This window comes from Pyxicephalus adspersus, chromosome 2, assembly GCF_032062135.1.
Source record: "Pyxicephalus adspersus chromosome 2, UCB_Pads_2.0, whole genome shotgun sequence".
Lineage (NCBI taxonomy): Eukaryota > Metazoa > Chordata > Amphibia > Anura > Pyxicephalidae > Pyxicephalus > Pyxicephalus adspersus.
This window is the reverse complement of record NC_092859.1, coordinates 2854944-2877555: the sequence shown is the minus strand read 5'-3', so window position 1 is coordinate 2877555 and position 22612 is coordinate 2854944. Positions and strand designations below refer to the sequence as shown.

Here is a 22612-nt window from a genome sequence, read left to right as displayed (position 1 = left end):
GACCGTAGAATCTCCATTATTTATATAATTTTTTCCAATTACAACTATGGACCTTTCACTATTTGCTATCTAGAATAGGGAGCACACAGTAGTTCTCTTTTTGAGATTTCTTTCACTAGTGGGTTAGAAGGTCATCAACTGATCATGGAATGTGAATGTATTCTGCCTATATATTTTCCACTTTCCAAGGTGCAGGACCAGGCCGGACTTGGTTCTCTGTCGTGGTTCCAGCATATCATTCCAGATTATCTCTCTCCTGGCATCATTCCATCCTTCAGTCTTCCAAACAATCCACAATGTCACTCTTGCTTCCTTTTAAGTTTCACTGTTTGGTTAAATTATTTGATTTCATAAATTCAGTATTCCCAGATCGGACCGGAACACAAGGAGAGGGGAGCAATATTTAGGAGAATGCTTTCTGTATTATAGGAACACATTTCATCCAGAAGTGAGCAAAGATATTACGTTTGTTTTTTTACTATTACTTTTGAAATGTTGTTTAACATGAAGCTTTACATTGAAAATATAGATTAGAGGTGAGGGCTAAAGCCCAAATTTGGAAAGAAGAAGTTTCCCTTCTTATCAGATTCGGACTTCTGTTTTATTTAGCAATAGGCATAAAGAATGAAGATTCCTCTATAATGACAGTGACTGACAGAGTCAGGTTAACATTTTTTTATTTTTCATAGGTTCATATGTAGTATTGTGTGGAGTTCCATTGCTGAGCACAACCATGGCAATGTTTCTGGAAGTTAGAAATCACCTCACTGTTAAAAAAAAATTGAAACAGCTAACATAAACATAAAAAATGTAAGAGGGGGACCATCAGAGTTCAGAGTGACAGGTATAGTCACAGAGTTCAGGGCAGACACCAAGCAAAGCATTGTTGTTGACCTAGGCAAAGGTCAGGGCAGGTGACTGCAAGACATAGTCAGTGATCTATGTAAAGGTCACAATAGGTGGCAGGAAATATAGGGTTCTGAAGAAGAGGTAAGGTAGCCAAACTCTACGGAGACTCTGAAAAGCTATGTAGTTGTTGCAAAGTTACAACACAAGCTACTAGCATAGCTGAGACTAATGAAGCCTCGGAACCTTTCGGTTTGCCTTGCCTACTGCATTTCCATCTACTTTTGAATTTACCTGTTAGGGCATGCTGACGTGAGCACCCCTACCATGCCTGCCATGACCCATTCCATAAAGGACCCTGTCGGATAGCCTGCGGGGCAGTAGGAAATGGCCATGAAGGTCTTTATAATAACACATAATACACATTTTTGCAGGGATAACCTAAAAGGGTCCAAATTCTGATAATCACAACTTTGTGTAGTCTACATGCAACCTTGAAAAATACATGATCCACCCAAATGCAGTTGTAACAAGTTGACTGCTGTTTCTTTTGGGCTGCCATAATGGGTGGGAGCTCCATGATGATCCCAATGCTCATGCATTTCCCTCCAATTCAGTATCAGTGATAGTTAACTTTTTACTAAAAGTAAAATCCTTAGTTGCCAGGTATGGAAAGCAAGGTAGGTTTAAGTTTAACAAAACTGGTTCTGCATATAAAACAATAATCAAACTCAATTATAGGTCAAACTTTTGAACTCTTATTTTGATTTACTGAACCTAGAACTTTTTCTCTATATGGGTCAATATTGGGATATCATATTGCCCTTAGCACACTTCATTTTAGCAGATCCATTATGATATTAGGTATTTATGAAAGTATTCCAATGATATGCAGAGTTACTTTTCACTAAAGAGAACCCAGACTACTATCAAAATTCCAGAAACCATATTAAATCAACATTACAGCAAGGGAAGTAGCAATTCAGAGTAAAAAAAGGAACTATCAAAAACATCAACTATCAATTTCACCCTTATCCACCCTTTTACATATAGTAAAAAATGTGGTGATAGGTTCACTTTAAGTACTGACAGGCAACATGTTTGCTTCAGCACAGGTTCTCTTTAAAATGTTATATTGATGGCTTATATATTTAGCACATATTTACTACATTATTTTATTTTCAAGATAAGAATAGATTAATTAAGACATGTTTACTTTTCTTTCACACCACAAACACGAGCCCAGAGAAATCTTGATTGCTCTCTATGGAACCTGTAATTGGCAAAAAAATATATTAATATCTGTGTACAAAATAGATTTTTATTCAGTCAGCTAAGCTCATTCACCGATACACACATGTGTTATATTTACACTTTATATAACACATATTGTTTTATCTCTTACTTTTTTATTTTCTTCTATCCATTCCTAACTTCATATAAAGCTGTGCTTTTTAAATCAGCATTTTTGTTTTTTATAAAACACAGAAAAATCTAAAAAGATTCTCTAATATATTAATATTTATAAAATTAAAAAATCCTATTTGTTTTTTCTTTTGGTTTATTTAAATTTTATTTAAATACAATCACACATGGCTTTCCGCCACACAGCATTAGTGAACAGAGTAAGATTATATTTTTATTTTTTCTGGCTACCTAATTCCCCCTTCTGTCATGTTTAGAACATGTAGGTAAACCTGAATACTAAAGAATCTTCACTGTACTGTATATGTGCAGATTTTTTTTTATTTATATTTTAAATATACAACATTGTATTGTTTTTTGCTAAAAGTTTCCTTTAAGTCTGACAAGGAACTTTGTGTGTTATAAACTCTCCTCCTAAATCTGGGTGGTATTTTTAAAAAACATAAAATACAATGATTTATTGAAATTCTCCAAGACTGGAAGAGACTACAATGGGAGAACCTGGGTGATCCATCAAACATGGAATGGATTTATTGAAATGATTTTCCAATTTTTGGAAATGTTTTTAATCATGGCGTTCCATTCTAGGTTTGTTGGATCCAGGTTCTTCCAGAATAGTTACCCAGTTTTGGAGACCAATGAATCAAATAGAACCTAAATTAATCTAAGAGATCATCCTCTTAGTAAAGGGAATATATACTAAACTTGGTAAAGATCAATTTTAACTCCAATCAAACAAATATGTGATATTTTCTCTTTGTGTGCTTGTGCACGTAAACAGAAGGTTCACCATATCATTATTTTGTAAACTAAAAAAGTTCCATCTTAATAATATATATTATTTTTAAATTAATTATTTTTCTCTTTTCTCACATAGACCACCCACAGAGGCAATGTGACCTTGTTCTTCTTCTTGGGATTTACCAACACAGCTGTATATAATCTGCTGTTCTTCACCTTGGTCCTTATACTATACATTGGGACAATATGTGGAAACTTCATGATCATCATGCTGGTATATTACAGTAAGACCCTCCACTCCCCCATGTACTTCTTCCTCTCCCAACTCTCCATATCTGACATCTTGCTGACCACAAATATTGTTCCTAACATGTTAAATATTATTCTACATGAGCGGACCATCATATTATTTCCTGGCTGCGTCACTCAATATTATGTCTTTTGTTCAGTAGAAGGGTTTGAATGTTATCTTCTGACAGTTATGTCTTACGACCGCTATCTAGCTATCTGCTCTCCATTGCATTACGCCTCCATTATGAACCATGGGCTTTGTATTAAATTAGTTCTCATATCCTGGCTGTTGAGTTGTTTTATGGCATTCATTCTATCCTTCAGCATATGTCAACTAGATTTCTGTGGGTCAAATAGTATTGACTATTTCTACTGTGATTTTAATCCACTGGTGGAACTTTCTTGTTCAGAGACATCTAGAATTCAAATAGAAGCTACCTTGTTGGGGTTTCCTGCACTGATCATCCCATTCCTTGTGATTGTGGTTTCATATACTTGTATTGTTCTAACTTTGCTAAAGATCCCCTCCTATTCAGGAAGACTGAAATCCTTTTCCACCTGTAGCTCCCATCTAACAGTTGTCTTTATATTTTATGGATCCCTGATTGTCATATATATGATTCCGAAGGAAGGGCAATCACAAACGATCAATAAGATGATGACAATGTTATACACAGCTTTCACTCCCTTTTTAAATCCTTTCATTTACAGTCTGAGGAATAAAGATATTAGAAAAATTGTAAAACATGCATGCAATAAAATTGTGGAAAACATGTAACTTGGATACAAATAATATTTTAAAATCAATAGTTTAATTATTTATAATAATAAATTAATGTACAACACAAAGAAGCTTTGCAATACTGGCTTGTAACATTTGACTTTTTTTGACTTCTAGAAAAAGGGAATGGACGTTTTTTTTTCTTAAGATTAATCACTTACTGCCAACATCCATATTTTATTTTAAGAATGTTTCAAAAAACTTTTTGTATGTGGGACTTTTAAGGCAGTACACATAAAACAATACATCTTTTTTTTAAATCATTTACACAAGACAGACTAAAAGAAATCCTCCATGTTACAATGGTTTTAATTTCAGTATACAGTTTACAACTGAGCATACAGGTAACACCAATAGATGTGGACTATAACAGTCTCATAAAGAATTTTATAGAAATCTTGTACATTCCAATGTGTTTTGCAAATTAAATCCATAGATTTAATTATTAATAGATTAATCAGTTGTTAATAGATATACATATATATACACATATATCAATAAGGGTCTTAGTGATACTGTATATAATTGAATGTATATCATGATGATATTTAGATTCCAATTATAGGATATAATAAAAATAAAGCATAATACAAATATATTAAAATGTAAGAAAGTGGTTTCCCAACTCCTTGTGTGACAAGAGGTAGCTCCATAAGCGTCTGAAAGCTCGTAGGTCTGGCAGCAAAAAAACCCCAGTTTGTATACTCACCCTGCATCAGAGATTTCTGGGGCCCGCTCGTCTGCCTGCCCCATGTTGGATCAAGTGCAGCCTTGTTAGATGGTGTCATCAGAGGGAGCCAGACATGGACATTCTAAACTGGAACACAAGGGTGCGTTCCAAACACCTGAAAGGGCCAGAGATGGAATCCAGATGCATTCCAGCTCTAATGTCACGGACATCCAAGGTGGGCATAACCGGAGAAGGGTGGAAAAAGAAAAGACAGTAAAACACAGACGAGACTTGGACACAAAAGTAGAGCAGAAACAGGCCTTCAATTGAATATTGGTTGTGGATGTATTCTTCCTATGCTTTTTGCCCTTGCCAAGGTGCAGGACCAGGCCAGACTTGGTTGTCCTCCATAGTTCCACCATCTCTGTCCTGGCATCATTCCATCCTTCAATCTTTCAAACAATCTACAATGTCACTCTTGCTTCCTATTGGTTTCACTCTTTGGTTAGTTAATCTGATTTAAAAAAACTCAATATTCCTAGATCAGACCAGAAAACATAAGAAGGGGGCAATATTTAAGAAGAATATTTTCTGTATTATAGGAACACATTTCATACAGAAGTGAGAAAAGATATTACCTAAATAGGGAAATTATGTTCTAACATGAAGGTTTACGTTTGAAAATTTAGCAACAGATTGTAGGTGGGGGCTAAAGCCCAAATTTGGAATGAAGAAAAATTACCAAAATATGAAAATAATTTCTTTTCCTATCAAATTCGGACTTTTGTTAGCAATAAAAAAAGTTTTTTTTAAGCAATAAGCATATAGAATGAAAATTTCTCCAAAATGTCTGTAACTGACAGTTTAACATTTTTAACTTTACATGATGTCTGCTCCTTTTCAAATCCAGTCATGTAACAACCAATAAGTTCATATGTAGTACTGTGGAGTACAATTCCTGAACAAATTCATAGCAATGTTTTTGGAAGTTATAGCACTGTTAAATAAGAAAAAAATGTATTTGAAACATCTAAAAAAAAAGTAAGAAAGAGCATGGAAGACTTAGGATCATAAGCATTTTGAGGTTTATGCTAAGGATTAGCGTTGGGCTCAGTGGACCTTCTTGACTCCTTTGTGTTAGGTGTGTTAGAAATATCACCATACCTGCCAAGTCACAGATGGTAACACGTACAACATTAAAGCAGACCTAAACTAAATATTTTACCTTACATAAAAGGGTAGGCAATCCTTATTATAAGGTAAAAAACCTCTGCGGTGATAAAGACAAAATGGTAGAGCAGAGCCTCCTTTGATACATACATCTCACATTGGGCTTGTGCAGAAGGTGCGTTTTCCTCAATGGGGAAAAAAAATCCCGATCTCATGCATGAGCTGTTAGATTTTCCCATCTACCGCAGGCTACATCACCCGATCTTGTGACTGCACATTGGAAGATTGTGTGACATTGGCAGAATGCGAAAGATGGGGAAAGAAGATGGCGGCACCTTACGTTTTCTCTGTGCCGGGACGAAGATGGATTAAGGAGAACTTGGGCAATCAAATATTCTGTATAATCGTGGAAAAGAAAAAAAGAAAACTGTGGCCTCATCTTCTGGACAATTCCTGGTTTTAGCTTTAGCCAACTTTTTGTAATCCATGAATACATATTTTACAAAGATGTGATCTAAATCACTTTTGTTAAAATAGGTATAGGTAGTCTAACCCTTTGCCAATACCTTTTAGACCCCAACCCCTATCCTGCAGTTTGTTCTTGGCAGCTTTCAATAAGGCCATGGTCTAGCACCAGTACTTACAAGGTGCCAATTCTCCAAATTTAGTTCTACACTTTTCACCTATAGCAAACTCAACTCTGGGGAGGCTAGTTGTGCCATCCCAGCACATGGTTGCCCCCCGTGCTTCAGTATGCAAAGGACAGAACTACCAGAGGACCAGGAGCCCACCAAGTAGGGCAGGGAACACAACAGTAGTCAGTCCAAGGCGCCAGGTGTCCCACAGAGCCAAGGGTCATTCACAGGTTGTTCATCAGTCTGCAAGCAAGGTATCCTGGGATTAAGATAAGCGGAGTCAGGGTCACATATTTATATTGCACAGGTCAGTATAAAAAAGGCTGAATAAAATATAAAGAGTCCCTAAACTACTATAAAAATTACTAGCACACATTACTAGCACTCGTTCTCTCCATGGGCATCTAGTAGTTGGCAGAAAAGGGAAACTAAGGAAAAACATTATCACCATTTCAATATTTTGGGGCCTGTTTTTGCCTTATCTAAACCTGATGCAGTAGGAAATGACCATGAAGGCCTTGATAAATGCAGCCCAGCCTCTACACATTTTGCAGGGATAACATAAAAACAGGGACCAAAATTCTGATTACCACAGAGTTGTGTAGTCTACATGAAACTTGGAAAAATACATGATGCACTCGAGGGCAGATGCCACAAGTTGTCTGCTATTTCCTTTGGCCTGTCATTATGGACTTAATTGTGAACATGTTAGTTGCTTGAAGGTCTTAAGTATTGACGAGGGCAAGTAAGATTTGCTAAAGGCTCAGGAATCAATATATGAGTTACAATATAGACTCAGCAATTTCAAAACTATTGCACCTTGTACCTCTATTAGATATACACCTCTCTTCATAGATTATACAATCTACATCAATTGGCTAAGTCATTGAAGTCCCTGCATTGTCTTTCCTGTTAGTACATACATAAACCCTATCCTTATATCCTCCGTCATCATACATATATTCCATATATATATATCCAAAAGTTGGCTCACCAAGGAATCATTCCTAACACCAAATGAACACTGGATGAATGGACGTGGAATCTTTTAAACTAGGATAATTTTGATGTTTGCAACCCTTCGTTCCTTGCTTAATACATAAATGTTAAGGTACGTCAAATATTTGTACATTAATCATAATGTGAAGACAGGTCATTTATATATATATATATATATATATTCATCAACCTCATACCTTTTGAAATGTTAATGTAAAGCCCTCTGTATTCATAATTATTTAATCAACAAACATCCTAATGAAGTATTTTATTTATTAGGACCATAAGCTGGAAAATGTATAATCGCCTTACATAAACCCAAACAACCGCTTATGTAAGTAAACATATTCATTTATCATTATATAGTCCAGAGATGGATTGATAAGTATGTTAATGCTATTATAATACACATAACCTAATAAAGATTTGTACCTCGTTTTCATATCTGTATAACTACATCAAATATATATATATATATATATATATATATATATATATATACGCTCTTTGAATACATGCCCATTCTTATACATGCCCATTCTTATACATAAATTTCCTTGGTATATAACTATACCAGCACTAGTCATGGGATCATTGTTTTATTCAAATGACGTGTTTAATACCTATATTAATTTGTATTATTAATATTTATTTTGTTGTATGTATGTATGTATATATAGACCACAATGTTTTTGAATACACAACTGCACCCCTGAAGAAGCCCCACCATGGCGAAACGCATCGGGAGTATATGATAATACCGGTATTTAGCTTTAGGATTGCTATTATGATTGCTAGTATATCTCTGAATAAAATATACCATTCCCTCTCTATACAAACTAACAGAGCAAGGGATAATACTCATTTGAAATGTATTGAATAATTAAGTATGTATCACAAGCACATCAATACATAATTACCATTTTAACAGCCACAAGCCTAAAACCTCTTTTTTTCTCTTTTTTTGAATTCTTTATTATTTAATACTACATAGAGGTTGGCTCTCTCATATTCAACCTCAAAACAGAGAAAAATCACCCCCTTTTTCGCATTGCAGATAGAAGGGTAAGCAGTGTCAGGCTACATATCAGATTCAACACAGGTTCTCTTTAAAATATTACATTGATGTCCATTGACTAAACGTTTACTACAATATTTCATTTTCTAGAAAATATTAGATTGATAAAAACATGTTTATTTTTGGTACAAGTCACAAACATGAGCCTAGAGAAATCTTCATTACTCTCCATGGAATCTTAAATTGCCAAAGAAATATATAAATATTCCTGTACAAGGATCCTTCTTATTTTGTCAGCTTGGCTTATCCACCGATATACATAATATGTTTTATATTTACACTATATATAACAGTTATACACTTATATATAATAATTACACTATCTATTCATGACCCAATTTCTGTCTGCTGTTTGTGTGTGTGTGATTTTTTTTTGTTTTAGCTCAAATAGAAGAATCTTGTTTGAAGTGAACTCATATTATATTAGGCATTAGGCATACATTTTTCAGCTTTAATCTTTATTGTTGCATGTTATTTAAAAAAATATTAATAATGGTCTTTCTGTTGGTTTATTTAACTTTTAATGAAGTATAACCACAAATGGGTTTCCATCAGAGAGCATTAGTGAACAATGTAAGTATAAACTTCTCTCAGGCTGCATTCACTAACCTATGTTGTTCTTATTGAGGTTTGTGCCATGGTTTTAAAGTGAGTGCAAAGCCACAAAATGTTTACCTTATATCTCCTTGTCCATGCAATTTTTGCAGGCTTTACATAAATTTTCAGGTTTTTTATTATGTATGTATTGCCAATCATTTTGTTCTAAGTTTGTGTTAGTAAGGGGGGACAGAGTAGTATTAAAATCTCCTCTTGTAAATCTTGGCATATTTTTTTCCCTCTATTGCAGTTAGGTTTAAAGAGAACATAGGCTTATCGCATCATTCATTTCACAAAAAGTTTGATTCTATTAATATATATTTTATTTTATAATAATACTTTTTTTCTCACATCCTCCAGACCACACACAAAGGCAATGTGACCTCGTTCTTCTTTTTTGGATTTACCAACATAGCTTTATACAATCTGCTGCTCTTCACCTTGGTCCTTATAATATACATTGGGACAATATATGGAAACGTCATGATCATCATGCTGATATATTACAGTAAGACCCTCCACTCCCCCATGTACTTCTTCCTCTCCCAACTCTCCATATCTGACATCTTGCTGATCTATACATGCCCATTCTTATACATAAATTTCCTTGGTATATAACTATACCAGCACTAGTCATGGGATCATTGTTTTATTCAAATGACGTGTTTAATGCCTATATTAATTTGTATTATTAATATTTATTTTGTTGTATGTATGTATGTATGTATATATAGACCGCAATGTTTTTGAATACACAACTGCACCCCTGAAGAAGCCCCACCATGGCGAAACGCATCGGGAGTATATGATAATACCGGGTATTTAGCTTTAGGATTGCTAGTATGATTGCTAGTATATCTCTGTATAAAATATACTATCCCCTCCCTGTAAAAACTAACAGAGCAAGGGATAATACTGATTTGAAATGTATTGAATCACAAGCACATCAATACATAATTCCCCTTTTAACAACCACAAGCCTAAAACCTCTTTTTTTTAATTCTTTATTATTTAATACTACATAGAGGTTGGCGCTCTCATATTCAACCTCGAAACAGAGAAATATCACCCCCTTTTTCGCATTGCAGATAGAAAGGTAAGCAGTGGCAGGCTACATATCAGATTCAACACAGGTTCTCTTTTTTTGGTACAAGTCACAAACATGAGCCTAGAGAAATCTTCATAACTCTCCATGGAATCTTAAATCGTCAAAGAAATATAAATATTCCTGTACAAAGATCCTTCTTATTTTGTCAGCTTGGCTCATCCACCGATACACTTAATATGTTTTATATTTACACTATATATACCAGTTATACAGTTATATATAACAATTACACTATCTATTCATGACCCAATTTCTGTCTGCTGTTTGTGTGTGTGTGATTTTTTTGTTTTAGCTCAAATAGAAGAATCTTGTTTCAAGTGAACTCATATTATATTAGGCATGATGTATGTTTTTGAGCTTTAATCTTTATTGTTCCATGTTATTTAAAAAAAAAAAAACTGGTCTTTCTGTTGGTTTATTTAACTTTTAATGAAGTATAACCACAAATGGGTTTCCATCAGAGAGCATTAATGAACAATGTAAGTATAAATTTCTCTCAGGCTGCATTCACTAACTATGTGAGCAGCACGGTGGCTCAGGGGTTAGCACTCTGGCCTTTGCAGCACTAGGTTCGAGTCCCAGTCAGGACACTATCTGCATGGAGTTTGCAGGTTCTCCCCGTGTCTGCGTGGGTTTCCTCCGGTTTCCTCCCACATCCCAAAAACATGCAGTTAGGTTAAATGGCTTACCCCTAAAATTGACCTTAGACTTCATTAATGACATATCACTATAGTAGGGACATTAGATTGTGAGCTCCTTTGAGGGACAGTTAGTGACACGACTAAGGACTTTGTACAGCGCTGCGTAATATGATGGCCCTATATAAATACTGTATAATAATAATATGTTGCTCTTATTGAGAATTATGCCATGGTTTTAAAGTAAGTGCAAACCCACATTCCAGAAATGTTTACCTTATATCTCCTTGTACATGCAATTTTGCAGGCTTTTCATAATTTTTCAGGCTTTTTATTATGTATGTATTGCCAATCATTTTGTTCTAAGTTTGTGTTAGTAAGGGGGGACAGTGTAGTATTAAAATCTCCTCTTGTAAATCTTGGCATTTTTTTCCCTCTATTGCAGTTGGGTTTAAAGAGAACATAGGCTTATCGCATTATTCATTTCACAAAAAAAAGTTTGATTCTATTAATATATATTTTATTTTATATTAATACTTTTTTTTCTCACATCCTCCAGACCACACATAAAGGCAATGTCACCTCATTCTTCTTCTTGGGATTTTCCAGCATGGCTGTATATAATCTGCTGCTCTTCACATTGGTGCTTATAATATACATTGGGACAATATATGGAAACTTCATGATCATCATGCTGATATATTACAGTAAGACCCTCCACTCCCCCATGTACTTCTTCCTCTCCCAACTCTCCATATCTGACATCTTGCTGATCTTTCATATGTACATTATTAGGTCCAGTTGTCAAAAACTCCTTCTTGTAGATGGGTCTATGAGAGCAGCAACAAGTGGCAATAGAGTCCAGGGATAGTTTAGGAGAGTAAATTCAATTATGTTTTATAAGGTCAAATTTGTCAGCCCATGGTATTGCTTATGCGAGAGCGGACTTGCTTGTCAGCTTCCAATAAATTAAACCTATGTATCTCTCAGATGGTTGTTTTCGTCATAGAGACTGGAAATCCTAGGATCATCTGAATGCCTCATGTGCTCAGGATTTCTTTTTTCTACTGGAGAAAATTGAACTTTGTATTTTAAGTTTTTCTTTGCCTTCCTCTGGATCAAATATACACATATGGTTCTATCTGGGTTATGCCGTTTATTTCATTTTATTTTAGTGGTTGAAGTTAATGGTCTTTTTTTCAATCTGATGTAATTATAGTAATCTTGCTGATTACTATAATTATAGTAAACTTGCATATTAACCATCTGTGGGGTGCAGTGTCAATTGCTTTAACAAAGTCCAAGTACACTATATCAACTGCTATTCCACTGTCTACCTGTTTACTTACTTCTGTCTTTCTTGAAGCCATGCTGACTATCATTTACAATATTATTTTTTATATTAAATCTTTTTTTTAAATTAAATCTGTAATCGACAAGGAAAAAAATAAATATTACCATACAGGATAGCTTTTATTTTGGTCACCTGGGCTCACCCACCGTTACACATATTGGTTATATTTACAATACATATAGAAGATACTTATTTTTACTTCTTTTTTCCATTAATTAACTAATCTTTGTCTGCTGTGCTCCCCAATCACTTCACTACCCAAACACCTGCAGGAGTTACAAAAGTTCTCTGCGCTTTCCAACTACAAAAAAAAATTGCAAAAGTCAAAGGCACTGAGTATCACTCTTTCCCAGTCAACTAAGGAGGCGTTAAACCCTTTGTTTTCTTTCAAATGGGCCACAACATCTATCTTTTACTTGGGCACTCAGATGCCCATGGAGCTGACACATATTGTGGATCTCAATTTCCTGCCTTAATCAAATTCGGAAAGACCTACAGAGGTGGAAGCAGCTGGCATTCACCTGGTTTGGGAGGTGTAATGTGCTTAAAATGAATGTAATGCCTAGGTTACTATATGTACCACAGGCCCTCCCAATACAACTTTCGAACCATATCCTGCAGAAGTTTTGCTCGGAATTCATGAAATTTATTTGCCATACCGGATCCCGAGAATCAAAATGACAATACTGAGACTCCCTAAACCTTGAGGTGGGCTAGCGTTCCCAGATCCCATACTTTACCACCAAGCTGTACATTTATCCAGATTGTTGGATTGGTGCACCAATGCTAACTCTAACTTTGGGTTGGACTGGAAGATGCATGTTCAGAAACCCCAATTGACTTATTTTTGGGAACCGGGGGCAGTTACGACCACTATTTACAGACACCCATTGATTGGCGAGACCCTAAGAATGGTTCCCAAGTTCTTTGACTCCCAGGAAAATCGTCACAAAAACAATTTTCCCTCTCGTCAATCTTAGGTAACCCGGAGTTTCCTCCTGGACTCTCTGATCCAATATTTCGTTCAAGGCATATATGAGGCATATACAGAGCAATGCATTTCCTTCATTCGACACCTTTCACAAGATGCGCTTCTTCAGGAGAAGACGATGAGACCAAAGCTTCCTGTTTTCATATGTACATTATTAGGTCCAGTTGTCAAATACTCCTTCTTGTAGATGGGTCTATGAGTGCAGCAACAAGTGGCAATAGAGTCCAGGGATAGTTTAGGATAGTAAATTCAATTATGTTTTATAAGGTCAAATTTGTCAGCCCATGGTATTGCTTATGCGAGAGGGGACTTGCTTGTCAGCTTCCAATAAATTAAACCTGGTAATCCTTGGATCATCTGAATGCCTCATGTGCTCAGGATTTTTTCTTCTACTGGAGAAAATTGAACCTTGCATTTTAAGTTTTTCTTTGCCTTCCTCTGGATCAAATATACACATATGGTTCTATCTGGGATATGCCGGTTTCTAGTATGTTTATTTCATTTTATTTTAGTGGTTGAAGTTAATGGTCTTTTTTTTCATTCTGATGTAATTATAGTAAACTTGCATATTAACCAACTGTGGGGTACAGTGTTAATTGCTTTAGCAAAGTCCAAGTACACTATATCAACTGCTATTCCACTGTCTACCTGTTTACTTCTGTCTTTCTTGAAGCCATGCTGACTATCACTTAGGTCAACTAAGGAGGCATTAAACCCTTTGTTTCCTCTCAAATGGGCCACAACATCTATCTTTTACTTGGGCACTCAGATGCCCATGGAGCTGACACATATTGTGGATCTCAATTTCCTGCCTTTACTTAATCAAATTCAGAAAGATCTACTGAGGTGGAAGCAGCTGGCATTCACCTGGTTTGGGAGGTGTAATGTGCTAAAAATTAATGTAATACCTAGGTTACTATATGTACCACAGGCACTCCCAATATGACTTCCGAACCATATCCTGCACAAGCTTTGCTCAGAATTCATGAAATTTATTTGCCATACCGGATCCCAAGAATCAAAATGACAATACTGAGAATCCCTAAATTTTGAGGTGGGCTACAGTTCCCAGATCCCATACTTTACCACCAAGCTGTACATTTATTGGATTGTTGGATTGGTGCACCAATGCTAAGTCTAACTTTGGGTTGGACTGGAAGATGCATGTTCAGAGACCCCAATTGACTTATTTTTATAACGACCACTATGTACAGACACTGATTGATTGGCAAGACCCTAAGAATGGTTCCCAAGTTCTTTGCCTCCCAGGAAAATAGTCACAAAAACCATTTTCCCTCTCGCCGATCTTAGGTAACCCGGAGTTTCCTCCTGGACTCTCTGATCCAATATTTCGTTCAAGGCATATATGAGGCATATACAGAGCAATGCATTTCCTTCATCTTAGGTAACCCGGAGTTTCCTCCTGGACTCTCTGATCCAATATTTCGTTCAAGGCATATATGAGGCATATACAGAGCAATGCATTTCCTTCAGATTGGGGATTGGTTCCACCTGCCGACATTGCAATTAGATAGAAAGTTGCCTTCCTTAACTCCCTGGCGACATTTACAACTTTCCTATGTTTTACGGTCCCTTCCACGACCCTGCTAATTTGACCAGTCCTTATTGCCTATAGAATCCTTGCGTGTTACCAAACACTTCATGAGGGGTACGCTATCATACCCATATCAAATGCTGCTAACAATACATGGCCCTTTATGTGTCCAAGTGGAAAGCTGATCTGAACATGCATTTCTCTTAAGAACAAAGAGAAATGATGCTTCACTTTTGTCATAGGGCATTTATAAGTAACAGGTATAAGGAGACTAATTACAAGTTGGCTACCCGCTGGTAGAGGATGCCTTTTCAACTTGCCAGGCTCTTCCCCCAAACTGATAGCTCTTGCTGGAGATGTGGTACTGCACAGGGCACGCTGTTATATATTTTCAGGGAATGCCCCAAATTGCAATCTTACTGGGACTCAGTGGCCGAGATTATCCTTAAATTTACAGATGTAGATATCAGGAACAAACCTGCCCTCACGCTTTCCCATGTATCAGATTTCTAACAAAAGTTATATAAGCGTTCCCTACTAAGACATCTTCTGAACGCAACTAAAGTGAGTATCCCTGCTTGCTGGCAGGGTAACTCCCCCCGACTGTAAGTCACTGGCTAAGAAGGGTAGCTGATATTTACCACATGGAAGATATGATATCCACCGATTCAAAGAGAGCAGACTAATTCGCTCAGACTTGGTATGACTGGATTTTTCCACCTCAGTGGAGTGCACTGGGTTATTACATCCCCCCCAACCGGCTGCTTTGCTGCATGCCTCTTTTAGCTAAATGGTGTATTACTGTTTACAATGTATTGAGTGTGAGTAGGTTCAAGCAACTGATCGATAATGTCCCCCTTCTTTTCTATGTACCCTTCTATTGTTTTAAAAATAAAAATGAAGATGCTCAGGTTCCATTCTATACACGATCCTCTTTACAGTTATGTTATTGCACTTTATATACGGTTGGTTGGGTAATTGTGATTAATTATGTACAATTTCTTTTTTTTTGTATAACCTTGGTGTTTTCTCAATAAAAATCATTTTTTTAAAAATGTGCATTTGTTTTCTTATTGCTCTAAAATTCTGTTCTGGTTTTGCAACACAGATTCACCTTATCGTTCATTTTGCAAACAAAGTTTTAAATTATTAATATGTATCTGATTATATATGGACAATTATATATGGACTCATAAAGGAAATGCCAACACATTCTTCTTTTTAGAATTCTCCAGCATAGCTGTATATAATCTGCTGCTCTTCACCTTGGTCCTTATAATATACATTGGGACAATATGTGGAAACTTCATGATCCTCATGCTGGTATATTACAGTAAGACCCTCCACTCTCCCATGTACTTCTTCCTTTCCCAACTCTCCATATCTGACATCTTGCTAAGCACAGATATTGTTCCTAACATGTTAAATATTATTTTACATGAGTGGCCCCCCATATCCTTTTCTGGCTGTATTTTTATTTTTAGTTCAGTAGAAAGATTTGAATGTTTCCTTCTGTCAGTGATGTCCTTTTGCCCAAGCACCAAAGAGGCCAATTTTCTTCCAGACTTTCATTTTATTGTTATGTTTCCCCAACAACTCCTCTTAAACTGGAATAACTATATCTCCTAAATAAACTTCTTCAGTTCTGGAGTTCATACCTAACCAAGGCCACCTCTCATCCAGACCTTGCCCCTTCCCTACTGTATCATACAATTATGTCCTCCAGGAACAAATATTTATTTATTTATATCCTGTATCCTTTACCACTCTGGCACAAGCTCATTGCTATTAATGCTTTTATTTCTCTTATCTTTTATTCTCTCTTTTTATTTCTGTCATTTTTTGAAAGAATAAAAGAATAAAAGGGGGGAGTACAGAAGGGTTAAAAACAAATGTACAAAGGTTTAAATGTACAGGTTACTCAAAGTATTACTACGATGCAATGGGCTTTCTAAAGTAAATATAAATGAAAAAGGTAATGCTACATATAAGAACATATCATCAAGCTACCCAAGAATATTAAGCAATCATTTCAAAGTCTAAGATGTCATGGATCTGGTCCCAGAGGAGGGTAAGTTTAGAGCAGGACAAGAAAATATGGAGTAAGCCCCAGGGGAGGAAACACAAAAACAGCAAAGGCATGTGGAGGTAAAATTGACCATTGCGGTCCCATTCCAACGTAGCTATAAATGGGGTGGGGAATTGTCATCTACTCGGAAGAGGAAATTATAGCATAATGACAGGGCATGGCGAACTAGACCTGTCCCTGCACAGTAATGCTTGTATGAGGTAAGAGGCCCTTTAACAGTGGATGCAAAGAAGGAATGGATCTAAGAAAGTGAAAAAGCTGCCTCCAAAACCCAAGCGGGTGCAGGTTTGGGTCTTAGGTGAAGTCTGAGGTTGGATTGTGATCCCAGCGCAGGAAGTAGAGGTATCTAAATATGCCACTCTGGAGAAAGGAACGGCGGACTCTGTCATAAGTGTTGGGTGGAAATAGGGAAATTGGATGATATTTAAGGTAAGCATATGAGGTAGGATCAAACCAGGGTATGGCTTTGAGGAAAAATTAGGAAAGCCTGTTCAATACTTAATTACAGTTAGAGAATTGTGCCAATGCCGATCCAGAACTCTGACTTCCTGACTTCACTCACTCACCTCCTTCTTCACTATAAGCGCTGTTTCAATCACATGACCCTGCCCACCTACTTCCTTACTTCCTGTAGCCAGTAGGGGGTTTGTAGGCACAGTCTCCAGCCTGCATTTAGCAGTATACTCCGCAGGAGCTATATTACTAAACTATTCCAGCACGCATCATGCATTTCTCTATACTGCCGTCGTATTGGCATTTTAAAAGTCAAATAGATTGGCTAATTGAGAATGTGCAATTTTTAAAAGTCATACAGCTTTTTTCTTACCAGCAATTGGTCGTTTTTTTCTTAGAATGATTACTTTGCAAAAATGTTAAGTAGGCAGAGAAAGTATAGGTTTTCTTTAGGTTAAACCAAGCTTGTTCTGTATTTCTTAATTAACTCAATATGCTTTCTATCTTTTTCCCTGCCCTAATTTTGGACCACTGAACTGGTGTTCTCCCTGCAGCAAAGGGGTCAAATGGTCACCGGCCTAGCTCCCTGGGGTGCTCTGGGGAAAACCCGGAGATGCTTAGACTCAGGTCCCAGGTAATACCACATCATCTTCCATGGGGGACAGCCCTAACAACATAGTTTGGATCCTTTCACTAATCTGTGGCTAACCTTTCGGATGTTGAAAAAAGGATTAGGCTTTTTCGGCCATCCATTCCAAAATAAAATATCTTGATGGTTCACCCTCTTTGGTGCCCCTTTTGCATGTTTTTCACCAAAGTGAAGGAATTTTCATGGATCAGGCTTATTCGTTCTCCATCAAGAGAGTTGGATTTGACTGAAATGGCTCTTGATAAAAAAAACTGAAACAAGTGCATTGACTAGCTAGGACATGAAAACACCCTTTTCATGGTGGTTTGATGATGGTTTCAATAAAGGTTTCAATAAACTCTTGTTTGTATTGTATACCACAATTTATATGCTTGAAATGTACTGCCTTTAAAATACAATATTATTTGCATTTTGCAGTTGAATACCCTAGTACCCAAGTAGGATGATGCTATGATTATGATTTAATTTATATACACAGCTTCTTTTCTATTGCCAGGTAAAAAAAAATAGGGAAAAGAAAGATGGCTTTGTCAAATATAAAATAGCTCTCAGGCTAACATCAAAATCTCTAGCATACCCTCCCCCCTATATTCCTCTCGATGTAGGAGGCCACAAGTGTCAAGTGGTTGCCAGTAGAGTAAAACAAGGAAAACTTATGACAGTTTCTACATTTGAAGCCTGGTATTACATTATCTAACCCTAAGGCGATTGGTGGTGGGCATGAAGAGGAGGCCACAAGATGACCTTGAAAGGAGCTGTAAAGAGAGAACAATAGAATAAAATAAACTTTCATGTGTCTAGATGGAGCAACACAAAATTGTGCCCAGCCAGTGGATAACACTATGCTGGACCCCCAAAAAGTAGAGCGGTCTGGGAGAAGATGAGAAGAATCAACAACAGAGCGAGGGGGAATGCAGAAATTCCATCTCTGAAATGGGGTAATTTTTATCCAGTTCAACAAGACAATGAAGCAAGTAGCACAGCAGATGGAGATTTAATCAATTGAAGACTACAAGTGTTCTTCAGCACAGGAGAGGAAGGGATGGAGAGGAAATTAGAGAATTAAAAAGAGTCGAGAGAGGGAGAAGAGAGGGAATGGAAGAGAAAGAGGGAATAGGGAAGAAAGGGAATATGAGAGTAGGAGAGGGAACACTATCATATGGTATTTATATTGCCCTAGACATATACTTAGTTATGAATTGTATTGTAACCACTGAGTAATCAATTGCTTACTTATTGTTACAATTCCCCTAAACTCATTGCGACAAAACGTGTTGGGATTAAGACCGCAATTTTGTGTTGAACATTTCTACGAGTTCATGAGAAAGCAAATTGTGTTCATGGGACTTTAAATGCAGTTCAATATATATATTATAGAGTGATTGAAACATAAAAATTATTAATAACAAAAAACATATTTTATTAAGTGCAATAGGATAAAACAAGTAGAAGAGTAGAAAATTCAATAAAATGCCCAGTGCACAATACCAGGCTGGTATCTATATCATTGATGTGTTATGGTGAGTTCTGATAATCCAAGGCGTTTCACAGAGTTAATCTGCTTCATTAGGGATAGTCATAAGAACACCCGAATATAGTAAAAATAATAATATATAAAGGTTTTTTTTACATAGTGGGAAAACAGAAGTAGAAGTGGGAAATGAAAAGGGGAGAAAAAGGAACGGGAAAGAGGGTAAAAGGGTACATTTTCCTTCATAAAAATGGCTTGAAGCTAAATGTATATTTTAACCTAGTAAAAAAAGTTGATTGGGCCTCTGAGTTTGGAATGGATGTTTGGTGGAAGTTTACCTTTAAATGACTTATCGTCCGGGTCATAGATCCATCTGCATTGGAACAAATATCACATCTAAAAGTACGTATTTCATTATCAATTTTATTGCCAGATGTTTCAAAGTGGCTTTTAACCAATTTGTTACCCAGTGACCATGACTTTCTTGTATTGTATCTGGATATATTTTTCAAAATATTCAATCTGCCAATATACTATTGAATTTCTCTTGAGAATGCGTTTCATTTTTATAAATAATGAATTGAGATCAATGTAAGATTTGTGGATTTAAAATCCGCCATTGTTCCCAACCAATTTATGCGGCAAAAGTTCATTGTGAAGGAAAGGGGGGGGGATAAAGCAAAGGGGACAAGGGGACCAAAACAAGCAGACTGAGGAAAGGGAAATACAACACTTCTGTATGTAAAGAGGTGTCAACTTAATAGAAAGTCATATGAGGCTGGGGTCAGACTTGTATGATCATATGGTCAGTGGGCATTCCTACCCTAAATTGGTAAGTATGAGTGCTGGATTTGTTTGATCTCAAACCAATACCTTAACACTGCCAACATCCCTAAATGTCAAGTACATGAGAAAGCAAATTGTGTTTATGGGACTTTAAAGGCAGTTCAATATATATCATAAAGTGACTCAAGCATGAAAAATAATAATAATAATAATAATAATAAACATCTTTTACTAAGTATAATAGGATAAAACAAGGGGAGGAGTAGAAAATTCAATAAAATGCCCAATGCACAATACAAGCCTCCAATCAGCTGTAACCGCAGGTTCCCACGCTCTCCAGATTCTCCATTGAGAGGTCCTATGAGTTCAGTAGTACGCCTGCGAACACGTGCCTCCATTCAGCTGTGATGGCAGGTTCCCACACTTCATGGGCTGTACCTATCAATGATAAGTACAGCCCAGGAACCGTGGGAACCTGGACCATGGATTTTCAAAATCGGTTCGCCGAAATTTAGCGGACCCATCAAAAGTGCAAGAAAAATTTCGGGAGACTGTCAAAGGCATTCTCGCTCATCCCTACTAGGTTTCTGTGGGATATATTTTCTATTTCTTTACACATTGTATTTATAATATAATATATGATGTTTTTCTTTCATAGTATTCTTACTAAAAAATAATACTTTCAGAAAGTTTCACAGCAATCCTTGTCATTTTTATTCTGAGGACTGCAGATGGAAAGGAGTTTTTGTGCCGCTAAAATAACATTTTCATAAGTGGAGAAAATTTAGGAAAAATAGGGCTAATTTACCTTGGTGATTTTACAAAGTAATTTCAAAGCTCCTGACGTGGTAGGGAAAAGGTGGCTTGTGGTGGAGTGCTCACTGGAGTTTGTGGAAATCCAAATAAAAAATAAATAGATAAACAAAGAATGTCATTTTTCAGTAATCAAAATGAAGTAATACATAGGAAAACATTTTACATCTGACAACTTTTCACATTAATTGCAAAACTCCTATCAAATAAACAAACAAACTAAAAGAAGTATATTTCTTTTAACCAAAGTAAGGTAGGTAAACCACTACTTTTAAAACTGTCAGCCATTTTTCAAGTTCATCGCAAAGTCACTACACAGTATTTTCACTTTGCGTAACAAAAAAGATTGCTTGATATGTTCCCACAGCCCCGGACCCCAGGACTTTAGTAAAAAATATTATATTCAGGGGCTTTACAAATAACTTTAAAGTTTGGTGACTGCATTTTTGCAAATACATTTCTCATTTTCATCATTTCCAACTATGGACCTCTTATCTATTTGCTATCTACAACATGGAGTACAAAGTAGCTCTCTATTGAAGATTTCCTTCCCATCCTTTGTAATAAATACATCTATGGTGGGAATGTCTTCTGCCTCTCCATTATCCACCTGCAAAATACAGCACCAAGCCTGACTCTCCTTCTCGGGCCTGGTACCACCATATCCCTCTTGATCCTCTTCTCTGTCCTGGCATCATTCCATCCTCAGCTCTCCCAAACAAACTGCAGTTTCACACTTGCTTCCTTTCAGATTCACTCTTCATATAGTTAAACTGAAGTAATGAGTTTACTATTTCCAGAGGGGTCTCTACTAATGCAATATTTACCTTATAAATCCTAGGAACTCATTTCATCCAGCGGTGAACTAAACCATTTGTTAAGGGGAATGTGTGTTTCTATCAAGAAGGATAGCAAGTTTACATTTGAATATATGGATTTTAGATGAGGTGGAAGACTAAAACCTAAATTCAGGCAGAAAAAAGTTACCCACATGGGCTTGATTTATTAAAGCTTGCTCAAAGACTGGAGAAGATAGACAATCATGGGAGAACCTGGGTATAGCAGCAAACCAGGAATGGATCTGGGCCAGGATAAAAAATGTTTGCCAACTGATAGCAAATGATTTATAAGAAATCCATTCTGGGTTTGCTGGATCATCCAGGTTCTCCCAAGCTCTCTTCTCCAGTCTTGCAGCGCTTTAATGACTCAGGCCCAATGTCTTCCCTTATTAGAGTCTGACTTTTGTTTTATTTAGCAATAAGCATGAAGAGTGAAAATCTCTCTAAAATGACTGTAACAGTGTCAGCTCAGTGTTTTCTTTGTCCATAGTACCGTATTTTTCGCCGTATAAGACGCTCCGGAATATAAGACGCACCCAATTTTAAAGGAGGAAAATCTAGAAAAAAAGTTTCTGGAAGATTATTCCCCTTCTGATCACTCATGTGCCATTCATACCGGTATTCCCCTTCTGA

At 36.5% G+C, this 22612-nt stretch overlaps 1 protein-coding gene across 1 annotated transcript; it reads left to right on the top strand.

Moving 5' to 3' along the window:
• Positions 1 to 2438: 2438 nt before the first annotated feature.
• On the top strand, positions 2439 to 4081 carry LOC140325035 (olfactory receptor 1468-like). Its single transcript, XM_072403125.1, has 2 exons — positions 2439 to 2471; positions 3149 to 4081. The coding sequence occupies exons 1-2, from the start codon at positions 2439 to 2441 to the stop codon at positions 4079 to 4081; spliced, it is 966 nt and encodes a 321-aa protein (XP_072259226.1).
• Positions 4082 to 22612: the final 18531 nt, after the last annotated feature.

Excerpts from the sequence above, each read along its gene's own strand:
- LOC140325035 (XM_072403125.1), top strand. The coding sequence starts at position 2,439 with ATGGCTTTCCGCCACACAGCATTAGTGAACAGA. Across the intron at positions 2,472-3,148 it reads ACACAGCATTAGTGAACAGA|ACCACCCACAGAGGCAATGT; the intron begins GTAAGATTATAT and ends TTTCTCACATAG.